General features: G+C 44.2%; 1 protein-coding gene across 1 annotated transcript in view; it reads right to left on the bottom strand.

Moving 5' to 3' along the window:
• The window catches only part of Dnah3 (dynein axonemal heavy chain 3), a 205173-nt gene that overhangs the window by 167503 nt on the left and 17496 nt on the right, over positions 1–20174 (bottom strand). The window contains exons 7-11 of the mRNA XM_045143809.1: positions 15383–15578; positions 12365–12490; positions 9931–10126; positions 7635–7814; positions 1588–1724 (exon numbers count right to left, since the gene is read on the bottom strand). Of these exons, the coding sequence (XP_044999744.1) occupies positions 1588–1724; positions 7635–7814; positions 9931–10126; positions 12365–12490; positions 15383–15578 (835 nt within the window). The remainder of the gene's footprint in view (positions 1–1587; positions 1725–7634; positions 7815–9930; positions 10127–12364; positions 12491–15382; positions 15579–20174) is intronic.

Raw genomic sequence — 20174 nt, 5'->3', positions numbered from 1 at the left:
AAAGGTACACTGAATTTGAAATGCAGAATCTTGGCTTTGAATACCAGTTTTGTTGCATGAACTCAAGAGAAGGCACTTTACTTTTTCAAATATCAGGGCATTCAATTTAAGTGGTAGTAATAATTTACACTTTATAGGATTATAAGTCTTAAGTTTAATCAAATAAAGCAATTAACATTATGCTTTCTTATAGTAAATGTGCAATAAACATCAGTACCCATCCTTCCCTGTAACTCCAAAATTATATGTCTAATTTTAAGATGAAGACTTAAAATTAATTAACCTTTATCTATACTTGTTCTCACATCACGTAAAACTGGCTGAGAAAATTTCCCCCAAATGGAAAGGTGTATCTAGGATAGTCTGAGTTAAAATAAGCTTGAATCAACATAAATATGGTACTAAATAAGCAGAATTAATTTTGTGGGGCATAGACATGCACTTCTAAGAGTTAGCCAGCTCATCAGATACTCTGAAACTGAGATGCAAAAAGAAGCCCATAGAATTGTCTAGAAAATATGTATGTGTATGATGCCATAAACAGAGAAAACAAGGGTTTCATATCAAAGGCCCCAAATCAAATTCATCACATATGACACAATCTCCATGAGAAGTTGGTAGGTATTCTCAACTGGAACTAGTTTTTTCCTGCCTAGGGCGTTTGGTCTTTTTTGGAGATAGTTTTAGTGTCACAGTGTGGCATGCAGGGAGCAGCAGCTGGGGCTAATGCTAGACATCCCACCAGTCGTGGCACAGCCCTCTCACACACAGAATTTTCCCACTGAAAATGTGGGTGGGGTGAGAAATTGTCATTAAAATTCATGTGGAAAAATTGAACAACTGTGAGTGATCAGTGGTCAGGGTGATTACATAATGTTACTTTCAAAGTAAAGATGTCTTAAAAGTGAAAGGAGGGTAATGAACAATTACCAGGAAGCAATGGCTATAATCCTTGTCCCAGGCAATCCAGGACAACTAGCCACGCTGACCCAGGGTTTCCTGGCTGTGCTCTATTCACATTTCATGCCAAAAGCTGATCTTTACTGTTGTGAGATTCCTGTAAAGAATAGTTCCAAGTTCCACTGGGTGTGATGGTAAATACCTGTCATACCAGCACTCAGGAGGCTGAGGCAGGAAGATCCATGAATTAAAGGCCAGCCCGGGCTACATAGTGAGATCCTCATTCAAACAAAATACACAGAATAACATTCACAGGTTGCATAACAGAATATTAATTTGTTGTCCAAGATCTTTCAGAAGCTGCAGGATAATATATGATAGAGGCATTGTGTGACTTTTCTAAGTTCTAGAAATACCTAAATGCCAAACAGACCAGGCCCCACAGCTTTCAGATTATTAAGATGGAACTTCAAGTGAAGTTGTTTCCCAGCTTCTATATTCACACTGGGAAAGTTCTACTTTCCTCATCTATAAAACAAGGTTAAACAGTCATACCCATGCAAATGTTGGCCATTGTTATTACATATATTTTAGATATGTGGAAACAGAGATAGCGTACTTGATATTAGTTAAGAACCAATAAGAAGAGGCTAGCTAAGCAATAAAGTTAAAGCTCAATCAACTTACTTGTAGGGGCCAACTTGATTTTTCTTAAATACCTCAAAAGTCTGATCCACAAAATCAGAAACGAGTTTTTCTTTAGGGTCAACAGTTCTAAGGATCAGGCTGTACCCTTTCAACTCTGGTAACAGGACAGACTCCACCTAGAGAACACAGTTACTCTTAGAAGTTGTAAGATACAGCAGGAAGCCTGTAGTAAAATGAAGCCTCTGCAGGGGACTCTTCTCAGGGACATCAGCTGTTCTTTTATTTTATTTCCTCTTGGATAGTGGTAGGACTGCTCTCTCCCTCCCCCTCCCTTTCTTCCTCACTCTTCCCCTTGCCTGAATTGAACTGTTATTTTTTCAACTCCCTGCCCTCCTTTTTTTGAGGTAGAGTTTCCCTGTAGCCTAGGGCTGAACTGGAATTCACTATGTACTCTCAGGGTGTCCTTGAACTCATGGAGATTTTCCTACCTCTGCCTCCCGAGTGCAGGGATTAAAGGCGTGTGCCACTACACCTGGCTTCCCTACCCCTTTCAAGTCATATATTCTTAGAATCCTCCTGGGCCCCTGGGACATAGGCTTTTTCTGTTCAAAGCTTGCCTTCCTTCCGAACTTCTACTCACCACCATGAACACACCATGATTGCAATTCAATGAATATATAATGAGCTGTTCTAAGTGTGCCCTGGAGTATAAATTTCATGAGGTGTTGATTTTATTTGATTTCTTCATTATATTTCGTGGGCATTGCCAGAGTTTAGCACTTAATGAGTGCTCACTGTGTTTGTGAGCACTCTCTTTCCCTCCCATACTCACTTCTTTAATGAAAACCACTAGAGACGTGGGTTCTAATTCCAAATCTATTGCTACCCAACTCTGTGCTTCTAGGAAGCTAATGCTCTGCTCTTTGAACCTCTATAATCTCACCTGCAAACCAGGAGAGGTATTACTAGATTACTAGATTACACATGACTCAGAGAAGCCCTGAGAGCATTAGGGGCTAAGAGTATCTTTCCTGAGGGGTGAAACTCTGCAACTACTCCATGACATGTGTGCCTCCTTTGCAGTCTCCTGCGGATTTCAGGGTTCCTGCTGGGACTCTGTCTCCCATTGCCCTCTCTGCTAAGAAAATGTTTTGGGATGAGCTCAGTGGAGATCCTCCGAGTGCTTTCCTCTGTTCCTTGCCCTGTAAATCACACGCCCTTAGTGAGAATGCAGCACTGTAGAGAGTGGGGAAAGCAACTGTGGGTGATCTTTGCTTTCCTGGAGAGACCCAGAGGCTTTAAACCAGTACAGTTACCACCTCTTTGTTTTGACTATGCTCACAGACAGAGGCTGAAAGCAGGAAAGCAGAGAAAGTGGCCTGGGTGAGTGTTTAGTGGTGCACACGTGATGTTCTCAGGCCATGCAATGTGAGCAGGATTAAGGGTCCCATTTTGGTAAGAAGTGTATAATCAAAAGAGGAAGGAGGAGTACCTCATTTCAGTTTAATATGATGGTCCTTGCATGTCCCATGGAGTCTGTGAATATGAGACAAGTACTGCCTCTTCTGTCCAGGGAACTTCTGATTGTCCTGCTGGTTCTATGATCCTGGACTCCTTGGTCTCATTACCAAGCCCAGTGCTTCCTTGGCATTTTGAGTGACATAATTCTGCCATCGGCGTGAAAGACTGACCCTAGCAACCCCCTTCCATAAGATAATCTACATTTTCCTCATTATGAAAATGATGCAGTGGTCCTATTTATTATAATTTTAGTTCTATAAAACTCTCCTTTGTTTCATCCAGCCTTGTTTGATTTCTTCCACTCATTCTCTCTTTTTATGTCAACTGGATTAGAGCAGCCTTGTCCTGGTTGTCTCACAGGGAGCAATTACTTACAGCACTTACTTCAGTACTTACTTTCTCAGTGCCATGACTCCCTTTTGCAGCATGAATGCTATTTATTTTCAAAATTTTATTGCTAAATTTTCTCTTGCAACTGTTCAAACTTGTTTTGAATCACAAATGAGGCAAGATCAGAAAGGGATGTTGGGTACCTGTCTATCTCATGCTGTTCTGAGATATAATTCATAGGTAATTCAATCTGAGAGACTATAATTTTCCTTGACTCTGTTTAGAGATAAGACTGAGGGGCTGAGGAGATGGCTCAGTGGCTAAAGGCACTTGCTTTCAAAGCCTTCAAGCCAGGGTCCAATTCTTCAATACCCACATAAAGCCAGATGCACAAAGTGGCACATGCATCTGGATTTCTTCTGCAGTGGCAAGAGGCCCTAGTGCACCAATATATACATATTCTCTCTCTCCCCCCCTCCCAAAAAAAAATAAGTACATAATGAGCCGGGTGTGGTGGCGCTCGCCTGTAATCCCAGCACTTGAGAGGCAAAGGTAGGAGGATCGCCATGAACTCAAGGCCACCCTGTGACTACTTAGTAAATCCCAGGTCAGCCTGGGCCAGAGCAAGACCCTACCTCGAAAAACCAATAATAAAAGTAAATAAAAATATTTAAAGATAAGAAAGTCTGAGGGGCTGGGGAGGAAGCTGGCACTGTAGACAAGAGAGCTTTACCAGGCTCTCCTCACAACCCGGTAAAGCCATCGGTATGCAAAGTAGGACCAGCTTCCAAACCTGGTGCAGCAAGTTGCTTTGGCATTAAAAGCCACCCCATCTAGTATCAGCTCCTGCTGGGCTCTTTGCAGCACCAGTGGCCACCTGCTGACTTTCCTACCCCAGCTGCTGGCAAATTTTGCCTGTCAATAGCTGGGAAGGGGAAGGAAGGCTTAAGGGGCATGTACTTTATCTGTCCTCAGCCCCACACTTATCCCTTCAAATTCCAGTCCTCTCTTTAATTTCCTTCCTAGGAATGTTGGTTGTAGGAAAGGTGCCTGCATTCTTCCCCTTTTCTAAGCTCATTTTCCTGCTAACCCAGCTTGGCAGGCACCACACTCCAAAAGCAGAGATTTCTCGTGAAACTGGAGCCTTTGTGTCACAGGTTTCCATATAAATGTCAGCTTTGTTCTGACATTTCGTGAAAACTTTCTCAGTGTACGAGTATCAGAGAGGAGGACTCAAGTGTATGAGAGAGGTAGGGAGAAAGGGAAAGAGGGAGACAGGGAGAGAGAAGAAAAGAGAGTAAATATGAAGTTAAGTAGGAGACATGTTACACTCAAACATGATTTGGAAATGGCCAACTGTGTACAGAAAGCTGGATACTTGCTGGAGGAGGTATGTTGTTGGGGCTGAGGTTATGGGTGTTATATCCAGCTTCCCAAGGTCAGATTTTGACTTGTTTTCTTGCTATTGCTTCCCACCTGCTGTGGCACAGGTGACATCCAGCTACTGCTCATGCCACACTTTGCTGTCATAAAGCTTCCCCTCGAGACTGTAAACAGAAGTAAAAACTGGGCTGGAGAGATGGCTTAGCAGTTAAGTGCTTGCCTGTGAAGCCTAAGGACCCTGGTTCGAGGCTCGGTTCCTCAGGTCCCACTTTAGCCAGATGCACAAGGGGGCGCACGCATCTGGAGTTTGTTTGCAGTGGCTGGAAGCCCTGGCTTGCCCATTCTCTCTCTCTCCCTCTATCTGTCTTTCTCTCTGTGTCTGTCACTCTCAAATAAATAAAAAAAAAGTGAACAAAAAAATATTTTTAAAAAAAGGAAGTAAAAACTTTTCTCCCCCCCCCTACAAAAATAAATGAAAATTTATAAAAAGAGAGCTGGAAAGATGGTTCAATGGTTAAGGCACTTGCCTACAAAGCATTATGACATGGATTAGATTCCCCAGTACCCATATAAAACCAGATGCACAAATTGGCACATGTGTGTGGAGTTCATTTGCAAGGGCTAGAGACCCTGGAGTATCCATTCTCTTTGTCTGTCTCTCTTCTCTCTCTCTGCTCACATACAAATAAAAATATTTAAATATAAAAAAATAAAAAATAATTTAAATACATATATATATATATATATATATATATATATATACACATACATACATACATACACACAAGAGAGATGGCTTAGTAGTTAAGGCACTTGCCTGCAAAGCCTAAGGACCCAGGTTTGACTCCCCAGAACCCACATAAGCCAGACATGCGCACTAGATGGTGCATGTGTCTGGAGTTTGACTGGAGTAGATAGACGCCCTGGCACAGCAATACCCCGCCCCCCATAAAGATAATTTGTTTAAAAAAAAAAAAAAAGGAGTCATAGGTCCCTTCTCCACATGAGACTAGACACTGGCCCTCTCACATCAGTCACCCAAAGGCAACTGGAAGGATGCTAAATCACATGGATGTTCCTGTCTAGTACTCAACACTTACTAATAAGTATCTAATGTGATTAGTAACTCCACCCCCAAAAGGAAACTGCAAAGCGCTTGAACAAAGAAAGGCAGGTTTCTTTTCTAGAGAAACTTACAGTGTCAAACCAACCTGCCAGTGGAATTTCAAAACAAAATCAGGTATACTTTTACAAAACCATTACAATTATCTCTAATGAATTATTAGCCCAAGCTGGATACACCTTGAGATGTATCTGCTCCTTGTGAGGCAGGATAGAAAGACAGGGAATGAAGGAGACATAGTAAGAGAAAGTGTTCCTCTCATGAGTCTGGCTAGAGTGTCTCATCCACTGACAGTCAAGGATTCCAGAACAATTAACACTTGCTGTAAAGTTGGTTGACATATAGACAATATTCATTTTATATAGAGATGTTTCAAATAAGAATGTTAAAACAGCAATGAACTATGTTTAAGACTCAAGGGTACATGACCTTCCTCCTTGCCCTGCTACAAGTTTGTAATTTTCCAGGAATCTTGCAAGAAATCTCATTACAGAAAGAAAGATCAACAACAAACAAACAAACAAAAACACATGTAACTCTTTATGCAGTGCTTGTCACCCATGGTCTTATGCTATCAGATTTAAATCCTATTCAAGGGGCTAGAGAGACTGCTCAGTGGTTAAGGTGCTTGCATACAAATCCTAAGGCCCCTAGTTCAATTCCCCACTACCTACATAAAGCCAGATGCACAAGCAAGCACATGTATCTGGAGTTCATTTGCAGTGGCTATATATCTACCTACCTTTTTCTTTCACTTTCTCTTAAATAAACATATATTTTTTAAATCCTACTCAAGCCACTTCCAGAGCCAATCTTTAATCTCATTTAATGGGGAAAAAAGGGAGATAAAGGGGTGGGGTAGCTTTAGAAATTCTTTGAGCAATGTAATTCCCAAAGCCTCCAAAATCTAATATACTGTATAGCTAAGGTACTTAGAATGATTCTCTTGAGAAGCTCATACCCATACTTGTGTATGTAGTATCCTGTCCCTGAATGCCTCTCTTTCTATTATGCCCCATGCTAAACTTTGTTAAAATTTCTTTCTAATAAACAACTTTGATGCATACTGGCTCACTTTGAGCCTCTTTTATACAGTGAAGAATTTTAGGCTTCTCCTGAATAGAAGTCTCACAGTAAAGATCTCAGGCTGCTATGGACAGTAGTGAGGAGCTGTGTCTGTCAATATGACTGGCTGCATCTGATACTTCTCTCAAAATATTTAAAAAATTTTTAATTTCAGTTTAATTTATATTTTAATTTAATTTTTTAAAAAGTTATTTTTATTTGAGAGAGAGGGAAAGAGGCAGAAAGAGAGAAAGAGCGAGAATGGGTGCACCAGGGCCTTGAGCTGCTGCAACTCTAGACCATGCGCCACATTGTGCATCTGGCTTACATGGGGACTGGGGAATCAGACCTGAGCCCTTTGGCTTCACAGGCAAATGCCTTAACTGCCAATCCATCTCTCCAGCCCTGCACCGGATACTTTGATGTCAAAAAGTAACTCCTAATGATATTGTTAGAATCACAGTTCTGAGCTGCATAGTTATATCTATACAATTTCTCTATAAAGCCATCTAATCTTTCTGAGGTCAAAGGGTACATTCAGGATGTATCCTCACAATGACACTCCCTGAATACCCCATAGACTGTGTCTTGTACAAGCAATCACTTAAGTGTTTATTCAATAAGTAAATAAAAATACAAAAGAATGATCAAGTGAATATTATACCTTGGGGATCCCTTCAGAGTTCTTAATAATTTCCAAGAACGAATTGTTGATTAATTCCCAGCAGTCATCAAATGTTGGATTAAAGACAATAATGGGTTCAGAGACTTCAAGTTTGATCATGATTAGCTGAGGTGTAAAGAATTTCATCTCTTGGTAGGGCTCCTCGAAATCATTTCCATCCTGCAGGAGACACAAGGCATGCCAAGCCTCACAAAATCGCAGGAGCGAATGCTGCACACTCACAGTACTACCTGAGCTCCAGGCCAGGAGTGGATGGCACCAGCACACTGTGCTTGCAGTGTCCTCCACCAAACCCAGGCTCCTGCTTTCTTGCTTTCCCAGGCCTTCCCTGATTGCTAGGTCAATGTTAGCTCGTAAGACCCTCCTCTGGGAAGGCTGCCTGTCTCTGTAGCTACATTAAAAATAAATCTCTACTTCTGAAACTTCCATAGTTTTACTTTTCCTTCCTGTTATTTTTCTTTCTTTTTGTATTTATATATATATTATATATGTCATATAATATATATTATATTTAATATGTTATTTATATATAATTATATACATATATAATTGCAATCCAAAAGAAGCATTTTTGTGGCCTGGCTCAAAAATTAGATGGATTTCTTTTTAGTGGGGTTTATAAAGTTTTATAAAGGTAAAGCTAATTTTTATTTAGGCTTTGCAATGCAAAGGTAAATAAATGTCTTTATGCAAGAGACCTGGTTACAGGCTGAAGGGGCAAATGGCCTTAAGAAGCTATTGGCACAACTGGGGGCTTTGTAAACAAGAAACATCCTCAAGAAGCAAGAAGTGAACTTGAGAAATTCAAGTGTTCTAAGTCAATCCAAAAATGGTATATAAAATGAACCTTAGTAAATTGAATTTGTAAATCAATTTACTCTATAAGTTTGCATTTCTTACTGTTTCTTGGGATTCCTTTTTTTCAGTTGTATGTAGTTGTATGTGTGTCTTATGTCTACCAATAAATTCTAAATTAAAAATGTAAAAGAAAACTTGATACATTACTAAATACATAAATTATGTGGTCTGACTGTGTATACCTGTTGTATTGTGAAGACTAAAAGTTTAAAAGTGAGTTTGTTGAACTGGAGAGGATTTTTAGGAATGGGTTAACTGTTTCTAAGGTCTTTTCCTAAAAGGCTTGCAAGGTACATGAATGGAGTGGGATGATTTTGTAACATTTTTTTTATCAGAAAAATGGAAAGAGAACTGTTTCAATATAGTTTTAAATAGTTTGGGTTTTGTTTTTTTTTTTCCTATTCTGGTAAAGATGATCCTTACAAATATAATGAATTGGTCTTTAAAAATTTTTTTTGCTATATTTATTTATTTATTTGAGAGCGACAGAGAGAGAAAGAGGCAGATAAAGAGAGGGAGAGAGAATGGGCGCACCAAGGCCTCCAGCAAATGAACTCCAGAGGCATGCACCCCCTTGTGCATCTGGCTAAAGTGGGTCCTGGGGAGTCAAGCCTCGAACCGGGGTCCTTAGGCTTCACAGGCAAGCGCTTCACCACTAAGCCATCTCTCCTGCCCTGAATTGGTCTTTTGATTCTATATCTTATGTACCATTGAATACCCATTACTTACATGCTTTAATAGAATGAAGTATTTACAAAAGCTCTGAAAATATTTTTTTAAAAACCTTCTGAAAATGCATACCAAAGCTTTCCAAGAGGATTTTACAATCAACTTCATGTAAGGGCTGTCAGGTTCTGAGATAGAACAGTTAGTTGAGAGAGTTTTATGTTATAAAGATTATAGCTAATCTTTATAAATTCTAATGTTAAGTTTTAATTATGATTTTAAATATTTTATGTAGTTTGCTTAGTGAAAATCTGCATCTCATATTTTTTATATTATGAGAAAGTTACCAGATTGGCTCATATTTGAAATTGTAAGTTTCATATGGAGATTATCCAAAGTTCAAAATGCCAGTGACACAAGTGTTAAACTCTGTATTCTAATTTGTATACATCTTGAAACTGTACTGCAAAATTGTTTCATACTGTTGTCTGTGAAATTAAAGAATATTTGATAAAAAAGCGTCTTAAGAACCTCACTTTTATAACTTTTCACTAATTTAATCGTGGGTAGTTAGTTATATTACAGAAGCTTGCTCTGTATTTAAAAACACAATCTAAAAAAAAAAAAAAGTGACAGTCACCAATGTGTGTTCCAATCCACACTCACACCTCAGGCTCCAGGCTGAGAATGCACATGAGTTCTGAGTTGGTGATCTTCCTTTACGAGGACGGAGTGCAGATCCCCCACATACCTTGTGTATCATGAAGAATGAGACAAGGTCCTCGAGGGACTTAATGACCAACTCTCTGAGTTGCAGTGACATGAAAGAGGCAACAGAAGCAAAATATTCTTCGATGTTTTGAGAGGAGTCATAGTTACTCTTTGGAGCAAAGTGGACCCAGTGTTCCTTTTGCGTGGTAAAAAGCTGGGCACAGGTGGGGATCCACCTAAGAAGACAGGGGAACATCCTGGTCAGAAGCTGTCTGGGTTCTGAGACACGCTACGCATCTGCAATGAGGCAGATGGCTTATTCCCAGTAAGCAGCCTTAAAAGTTGATGTTTCCCACTCCTGGTCACCTTTGTGGGAGAAAATGATATTTAAGGCAAGAGACTGCACTTTCACTGACCAATTCAAGTAGTCAGAGGATACAAATAGAGTGTACTGCTGATCTACTTCGTCACAGAGGCTGGAATGAAGGGGCAAAGGGAATTGGAATGTTCCATCCAACTTCTCTATCAGCTTCCTGGCTTTAGATACAGATTTTATAGAGAGAAAATGAGAAAGGGAAGAAAAGAAAAGAAAAGAAAGTAGGGATAATAAATTCAGGGGCTGGAGAGATGGCACTTGCCTGCAAAGCCTAAAGTCTTGGGTTTCATTGCCCAGTACTCATATAAAGCCAGGTGCACAAGGTGGCACATGTGTTTTTTTTTTTCTTTTTGCAGTAGATCTCTCCTTTCTCTCCCTCTCAAATAAATAAAAGTAACTTAAAAAATAAAAATAACTTCCAGCATCCAAGGGCTGATCTGAAAGTGTGAGTAGAAATGAAATCAGATAACCAAAAGAAGAAATGGGGGTCTTACTGACCCTTTTCTTCCATGTGCATTAATTTCTAATTCCCCGTGGGAACGACTGTTGTTCCACCTGACCATGTTCTTCTCCAATTGCAAGAAAAGTACAACCCTAGTGAGCAGAGAAGTGACAAGTAATAGCGGCAGCTGTAAAATTGACAATGAAGACATTTAGTAAGTGGTTGCTGTGTGCCATGGCTATCCATTGCATACATATTTCCTTTGGTAAGAAAAACTCAGCAATAAGTGTTATGGTCACTGTGATGGTTAGTCTTGACACATTTCTAGGTGTGTCTGCGAGTATTTCCAGAGAAGATTAACTGAGTGGGGAAGTGTTTCCCTGAATGTGGGTAGCAACACTATATGCTATAGGCTGTGGGGAGGGGATTACTGGAATAAAAGAGGAAGGAGGAAGCCTGCTAGCAAAGACATTCTCTTCTTCTTCTTCCCTCTTCCCCCCTTCCTTCTTCTCTCTTCCCTCTCCCTCCCCTTCCTAGCTACCATGATGTGAGCTGCTCTGTTCTCTATGCCCTCCTCACCATGATGGACTGAAACCTCTAAAACCATGAGCTTAAATAAATCCTATCTTCCTTAAGTTGATTTTCTGTTAAGTAGATGTATTTATCTAAAAAATATATCAAAAATTACCATCTTACGTAAGATAATTTCCCTGGCTTTTTATATAGTTCTGCATATACTTACTAAAGGAAAATAAACATCTGAAAACTCCTTCACATAGAAATCATAAGGCTATTTATCTGGGCCATCTGAATCCAAGTCATCCAAGCACATTACCCTATAACCCACTGTGGTAGTTTGATTCAGGTGTCCTCCATAAACTTAGATGTTCTGGAGGTTAGATTCCTTAGCTGATGGCAATTTGAAATTAAAGCCTCCTGAAGGAGTGTATTGTTGGGGGCGGGCTTATGCATGTTTATAGCCAGTTCCTCCTTGCCAGTGTTTGGCACACTTTCCTGTTGCTATGGTCCACCTTATGTTGGCCAGGGGATGATGTCCACCCTCTGCTCATGCCATCATTTTCCCTGCCATTGTGGAGCATCCCCTTGAACTTGTTAGCCAAAATAAACCTCTTTTTTTCCACAGGCTGCTTTTGGCTGGGCAATTTCTACCAGCAATGTGAACCTGACTGCAACACTCACTGAGGCTGGGAGGGTTTAGAGGGAAGACAAGAGAGTGGTGTTTTAGCAAAGAATGGCCATTCTTTTTTGTTTGTTTGTTTGTCTGTTTTAAAGGTAAGGTCTCATTCTAGCCCAGGCTTTCCTGGAACTCACTCTGTAGTACCAGTCTGTCCTCAAACTCACAGTGATCTTCCTACCTATGCTTCCTGAGTGCAGGAATTAGAGACATTCGCTATCATATCCAGCAAAGAATGGCCATTCAGAAGAAATATCTGAAAAGGTAGGTAGAGGGAGCCAGCAGCAAAGAGAGGTTGGATATGAAGTTGTCCGAGGATGACAACATGGCAGGGAGAAGACAGAGAAAGGAAGTGGGTGGTCAACAAACTGTTCATCCCCAGGTGAGAAACCAGTTTTCACTTCTGAGTTTTCAGTCCTACAATGATGGGCTGCAGCCCCGTTCTGAAGCCAGATACTCACCTGGAGAGGAGAATGTGGCGAGTCTCCATGCAATGCCTCCGGATCACATTCCGGTACTCCTTAGGCAGCAGAGGCAGTTTTCCTGCCAATAAATCTGCTATTCGAACAAACCTGAGGTTTTTATATCTACCAAATGAGAGGGAGAAATAAAAAGACTTATAAATTCTTTAGGACAAGTTCAGAGAGCATGTGTGGTCATTTATTTAGACTTTTATGTTGGAAGAACACTGCCCAGAGCTACTGACTGGGCAAATTTAGGGGATGGCAGCAGGCTATGAGGATGGATAAGCAGAAATGAGGAGGATAAGCAGAAATTGAAGGGTCCCCATCATAGTCAACATCCCTTCACTTCTTTTTGCTTCCTAACAGCACATTGGAATTGTCAACCAAGAACATAGCTATCCAGCATCACTGCACAGAGAATGACAGAGGCACTGTTTGTATTCATTCTATGTGAACGGTGTCCCGTGAGTTGAGCAATGTGGCAGTGCTTTGGAGGACACAGAACCAGACAGTGTCACCTGCATGTTCACTGAATACCTTTTCCAAACTATCCTGATTTTTGCCTGCTACACTCCACCAGTCAGTTAAGCCAGATTGCCAGAACTTGAATCTCTAGAACCCACATAAACAGCTGGGCATGGCCACAGATGTCTGTACCCCAATCCCATAGAGCAGCAGGGACCTGGGAATGGCCAGACTTGCAAAAACAATACCAACAAAACCCATTAAGTCCCGGGACCACTAAGCAACTCTGGCTCAGACATAACTGGATGCACAAATGAAGAAGTGGGACATCCCACTCTGATCACCACAGGCAAGTGCACCCCATTGCAGGTGAGCACATGGGGTGCCACATGGGCACATAATGTGCATAAAAGACACATTCACACAGCCAAGCCAAAAAAAAAAGGTTCTCCAAGGGGCTCATAAGACTCAACATGTTCAAAGCCAGAGATCCTCTGAAAACAAAATATCTAAACTGCTGATGGATTCAGCCAATCAAAATTAAGCAACATATCTACCTTAGTTTTCTCATGAAGAATCTAGATGTTTCACTAGGCTAACCTTTCAGTAAACTCTCCTATCCAGATTTTTCTACTTTCTTGAAGAGCTCACTTAAAAAGTTCATACACACATATTCTGTCTTCCTCTACAGTAATTAACAAGTAGATGAAATCTAGTATGGTCATGCAATGGAAGTATATAGCCATAAAGGAAATGCTATACGGATATATGATTTATTGTAAATAAATGTTCACAAGTCATATTTAATGAAAAGCCAGACACAAAGGATCATATTTTGTATGATTCAATTCATACCTAGAATAGGCAAATCCATAGCTGTAGAAAGTAGACTAGTGGTTGCCAGGGACTGAGAGGAAGGGGACCAGAGAGTGGGTGTGAACAATATGGGCTTTCTTTTGGAAAGAGGAGACTCTTCTTGAATTAGGCAGTGGTGAGTGTGGCACATATTTGTGAGAAGTCTAAAGCTTGTTTCACTGTGTACTTTAGAAAGGCAAGTTTTACACAATGTAAATGACAGTTGGTCTTCCACACCTGTGGTTCTGCATGTACAGATTCAACCAACAGTGGATGGGAAACAATCCAGAAAAAAAAAATGCTCTTGTACTGGACCTGTACAGACTCTTTTTTCTTGTAACAATTTACTAAATAATACAGTATAGCAATTATTTACATAGCACTTACATATCTGGAGGCGGTTTTAAGTATACAGTATACTAGAACACGTGTAGTTATATATGTATAAATGCTGTGTCCTTTTCTATAAGCAGCATGAAAAACTATGGATTTTAGTACTGGGATCCTAAAAACAATTTCTTGTATATAACAAGAGCCATCTGTATATCTTAATTTCCTCAAGACTCCTACAATTCCTATGGCTAACATAGTAATACATAAATATAACTGATAGACCACAGTTTTCCAAATAAGTTCCAAAAAGGAAATAGACCTGAAGCTTCCATGTCTCTAAAGACGGAGACACAGAGACACAGAGAGAGAGAAAGTAAGCACGTAATAATTGAGGGTTACAAGTATCATAGTAGAGATCATGGTAAATTCATGCTTCTTGAGTACTCGGGCTATATTAGCCATTGTTCTAAATTCTTGGTTGGTATTTTATTTTCTTTTGGTTTTTTGAGTTAGGGCCTCACTCTGGTCCAGGCTGACCTGGAATTAATTATGTAGTCTCAGGGTGGCCTTGAATTCATGGAGATCCTCCTACCTCTGCCTCCCAAGTGCTGGGATTAACGGTATGTACCACCACGCCCAGCTTGGGTGGTATTTTTTATTCTTCCTAACATTCCTACCAAATAGGGAACTTTCAGTAGCCTAAATTTAGAGTCGAAGAAAGGCATGGTGTGGTGGTTTGATTCAGATGTCTCCTATAAACTTATGTGAATTCTATGTTGGTCCCCAACTGGTGGCAGTTTGGGAGGTAGAGCCTTGCTAGAGGAGGTGTGTCACTGTGGCTGGTCCTTGCCGTTTATTGAGCTCAGCTTGCCAGTGCTAGGTCAGCTCACTCTCTTGCTGCTTTATGCTAGCTGCTGTGGCAATAAGTGATCTCTGCTTTACTAGCCTTTCCCTGTCATCATGAAGCTTCTGCTCAAGACTATGAACCAACATACTCTTCCCACCAGCTGCTTTTGGTTGGGTGTCTGTTTCCCAGAAATGTGAAGGTTACTATAACACATAGCAAAGTAATGTAGCACACACATGACCTGCAAAGATTCAGACATGAGCTGATTAGCTCTGAACCAGCTTGTTCTGGTGTTCAGAGGCTCTGGCGAGGTACTGTGGGAGCTGAAAGCAGGGCCACATGTGCCTGCACACAGGGGTTCTCAAGCATAACTAGTAAGCACTCTCAGTCTAGGGTTCTGCTTATCCTATGCTGCTTCAGGGTCAGGGCTCCTCCCACTGTGCTTTGCTGAAGAGGCTTGTTTTGTATGTCAAACACTAAAGAAAGGGACAGGAAGGTGGGAGAGCGCATCTTACTCTGCAAACCACAGTTCTTTCAGATGTTGTATCATAGGGTTCACTGTGTGCAGGTGTTCCTCATTCCATCTCTTGGCACTCTGGTAGACATTGTGCCAGGGCACTGGGGCCCGGATCACTCTGTGAGGAAACAAGCGGGGGGTGCTCTCGATGAACAGCCTATTCTTCTCCATTGGGTCCATGAGAATGTAGTCAACTATAATTAAGAGTGAAAGCACCAAGTGTTAGGCAGGGACCTTAAGCATTCTGTGCTCTTAGCTTCACATAAGATGCAAATGAACCTCTATTTACATTGAGAAATGCCCCCTGGTGGGTACTTCCTTGGGTACAACTCATTTGGGGGAAGCTCCTATTCTATTGGCATATGTTTTCTTTCTGAAGAAATTTCACTGGAAAACGTTCTTAGAATCTGGGTTTGAGTTCCATTAGGATATCTAGCATCTTACATGGGAATATACTAACATTGCTAATATCCCACTAGTCATTCACAGATTTCTCACACTAAAATTGTTACACAAATACACAACCAATGCAGTGGCAAACAACAAATATTTACAAATGGGAATTTTAGTATTATATGCTAAGGAAGATTTGTGCAATCTTCATATAGGAAGTCACAGTGTGCTGCATGATAGAGAATGAAGAGAAGTTTGCTAGAAAAGGCACTGCAGAAAGAAGGACTAGCATGCATGGAGATAAGGGCACTGGAACAGAGGGACCAGCATGCATGGAGGTAAGGGCACTGGGACAGAAGGAGGAGCATGCATGGAGGTAAGGACACTGGGACAGAAGGAGGAGCATGCATGGAGGTAAGGGCACTGGGACTGAGCGATGAGCATGCATGGAGGTAAGGGCACTGGGACAGAGGGACGATCATGCATGGAGGTAAGGGCACTGGGAGAGAGGGACGAGCATGCATGGAGGTAAGGACACTGGGACAGAGGGACAAGCATGCATGGAGGTAAGGACACTGGGACAGAGGGACGAGCATGCATGGAGGTAGGGGACTGGGACAGAGGGATGAGCATGCATGGAGGTAAGGACACTGGGAGAGAGGGATGAGCATGCATGGAGGTAAGGGCACTGGGACAGAGGGAGGAGCATGCATGGAGGTAAGGGCACTGGGACTGAGCGATGAGCATGCATGGAGGTAAGAGCACTGGGACAGAGGGACGAGCATGCATGGAGGTAAGAGCACTGGGACAGAGGGAGGAGCATGCATGGAGGTAAGGGCACTGGGACAGAGGGATGAGCATGCATGGAGGTAAGGGCACTGGGGTAGAGGGACGAGCATGCATGGAGGTAAGGGCACTGGGGTAGAGGGACGAGCATGCATGGAGGTAAGGACACTGGGACAGAGGGACGAGCATGCATGGAGGTAAGGGCACTGGGACAGAGGGACGAGCATGCATGGAGGTAAGGGCACTGGGGTAGAGGGACGAGCATGCATGGAGGTAAGGACACTGGGACAGAGGGACGAGCATGCATGGAGGTAAGGGCACTGGGACAGAGGGACGAGCATGCATGGAGGTAAGGGCACTGGGACTGAGCGATGAGCATGCATGGAGGTAAGGGCACTGGGACAGAGGGATGAGCATGCATGGAGGTAAGGGCACTGGGACAGAGGGACGAGCATGCATGGAGGTAAGGACACTGGAACAGAGGGACCAGCATGCATGGAGGTAAGGACACTGGGACAGAGGGATGAGCATGCATGGAGGTAAGGGCACTGGGACAGAGGGACGAGCATGCATGGAGGTAAGGGCACTGGGACAGAGGGATGAGCATGCATGGAGGTAAGGGCACTGGGAGACAGGGACGAGCATGCATGGAGGTAAGGGCACTGGGACAGAGGGACGAGCATGCATGGAGGTAAGGGCACTGGGACAGAGGGACGAGCATGCATGGAGGTAAGGGCACTGGGACAGAGGGACGAGCATGCATGGAGGTAAGGGCACTGGGACAGAGGGACGAGCATGCATGGAGGTAAGGGCACTGGGACAGAGGGACGAGCATGCATGGAGGTAAGGACACTGGGACAGAGGGACGAGCATGCATGGAGGTAAGGGCACTGGGACAGAGGGACGAGCATGCATGGAGGTAAGGGCACTGGGACAGAGGGACGAGCATGCATGGAGGTAAGGGCACTGGGACAGAGGGACGAGCATGCATGGAGGTAAGGACACTGGGACAGAGGGACGAGCATGCATGGAGGTAAGGGCACTGGGACAGAGGGACGAGCATGCATGGAGGTAAGGGCACTGGGACAGAGGGATGAGCATGCATGGAGGTAAGGGCACTGGGACTGAGCGATGAGCATGCATGGAGGTAAGGGCACTGGGAGAGAGGGATAAGCATGCATGGAGGTAAGGGCACTAGGACAGAGGGATGAGCATGCATGGAGGTAAGGGCACTGGGACAGAGGGATGAGCATGCATGGAGGTAAAGGCACTGGGACAGAGGGATGAGCATGCATGGAGGTAAGGGCACTGGGACTGAGCGATGAGCATGCATGGAGGTAAGAGTACTGGGAGAGAGGGACGAGCATGCATGGAGGTAAGGGCACTGGGACAGAGGGAGGAGCATGCATGGAGGTAAGGGCACTGGGGTAGAGGGACGAGCATGCATGGAGGTAAGGGCACTGGGACAGAGGGATGAGCATGCATGGAGGTAAAGGCACTGGGGCAGAGGGATGAGCATGCATGGAGGTAAGGACACTGGGGTAGAGGGATGAGCATGCATGGAGGTAAGGGCACTGGGACAGAGGGATGAGCATGCATGGAGGTAAGGGCACTGGGGTAGAGGGATGAGCATGCATGGAGGTAAGGGCACTGGGACAGAGGGATGAGCATGCATGGAGGTAAGGACACTGGGACAGAGGGATGAGCATGCATGGAGGTAAGGGCACTGGGACAGAGGGATGAGCATGCATGGAGGTAAGGACACTGGGACAGAGGGATGAGCATGCATGGAGGTAAGGGCACTGGGACAGAGGGATGAGCATGCATGGAGGTAAGGGCACTGGGACAGAGGGATGAGCATGCATGGAGGTAAGGACACTGGGACAGAGGGATGAGCATGCATGGAGGTAAGGACACTGGGACAGAGGGATGAGCATGCATGGAGGTAAGGGCACTGGGACAGAGGGACGAGCATGCATGGAGGTAAGGGCACTGGGACAGAGGGACGAGCATGCATGGAGGTAAGGGCACTGGGACAGAGGGATGAGCATGCATGGAGGTAAGGACACTGGGACAGAGGGACGGCCATGCATGGAGGTAAGGGCACTGGGGCAGAGGGATGAGCATGCATGGAGGTAAGAGCACTGGGACAGAGGGATGAGCATGCATGGAGGTAAGGGCACTGGGACAGAGGGATGAGCATGCATGGAGGTAAGGGCACTGGGACAGAGGGATGAGCATGCATGGAGGTAAGGGCACTGGGGTAGAGGGATGAGCATGCATGGAGGTAAGGACACTGGGACAGAGGGATGAGCATGCATGGAGGTAAGGACACTGGGACAGAGGGATGAGCATGCATGGAGGTAAGGGCACTGGGACAGAGGGATGAGCATGCATGGAGGTAAGGGCACTGGGACAGAGGGATGAGCATGCATGGAGGTAAGGGCACTGGGGTAGAGGGATGAGCATGCATGGAGGTAAGAGCACTGGGACAGAGGGACGAGCATGCATGGAGGTAAGAGCACTGGGACAGAGGGACGAGCATGCATGGAGGTAAGGACACTGGGACAGAGGGATGAGCATGCATGGAGGTAAGGGCACTGGGACAGAGGGATGAGCATGCATGGAGGTAAGGACACTGGGACAGAGGGATGAGCATGCATGGAGGTAAGGGCACTGGGACAGAGGGACGAGCATGCATGGAGGTAAGGGCACTGGGACAGAGGGATGAGCATGCATGGAGGTAAGGACACTGGGACAGAGGGATGAGCATGCATGGAGGTAAGGGCACTGGGACAGAGGGATGAGCATGCATGGAGGTAAGGACACTGGGACAGAGGGATGAGCATGCATGGAGGTAAGGGCACTGGGACAGAGGGATGAGCATGCATGGAGGTAAGGACACTGGGACAGAGGGACGAGCATGCATGGAGGTAAGGGCACTGGGACAGAGGGATGAGCATGCATGGAGGTAAGGGCACTGGGACAGAGGGACGAGCATGCATGGAGGTAAGGGCACTGGGACAGAGGGACGAGCATGCATGGAGGTAAGGGCACTGGGACAGAGGGACGAGCATGCATGGAGGTAAGGGCACTGGGACAGAGGGACGAGCATGCATGGAGGTAAGAGCACTGGGACAGAGGGACGAGCATGCATGGAGGTAAGGGCACTGGGACAGAGGGATGAGCATGCATGGAGGTAAGGGCACTGGGACAGAGGGACGAGCATGCATGGAGGTAAGGGCACTGGGGTAGAGGGATGAGCATGCATGGAGGTAAGGACACTGGGACAGAGGGATGAGCATGCATGGAGGTAAGGACACTGGGACAGAGGGATGAGCATGCATGGAGGTAAGGGCACTGGGACAGAGGGATGAGCATGCATGGAGGTAAGGACACTGGGACAGAGGGATGAGCATGCATGGAGGTAAGGGCACTGGGACAGAGGGATGAGCATGCATGGAGGTAAGGACACTGGGACAGAGGGATGAGCATGCATGGAGGTAAGGGCACTGGGACAGAGGGACGAGCATGCATGGAGGTAAGGGCACTGGGACAGAGGGACGAGCATGCATGGAGGTAAGGGCACTGGGACAGAGGGACGAGCATGC

The sequence above is a fragment of the Jaculus jaculus genome, chromosome 2 (genome assembly GCF_020740685.1).
Source record: "Jaculus jaculus isolate mJacJac1 chromosome 2, mJacJac1.mat.Y.cur, whole genome shotgun sequence".
Taxonomy (NCBI): Eukaryota; Metazoa; Chordata; class Mammalia; order Rodentia; family Dipodidae; genus Jaculus; species Jaculus jaculus.
Note: the sequence above shows the minus strand (reverse complement) of the source record. Positions and strands in the feature narration are given on the sequence as shown.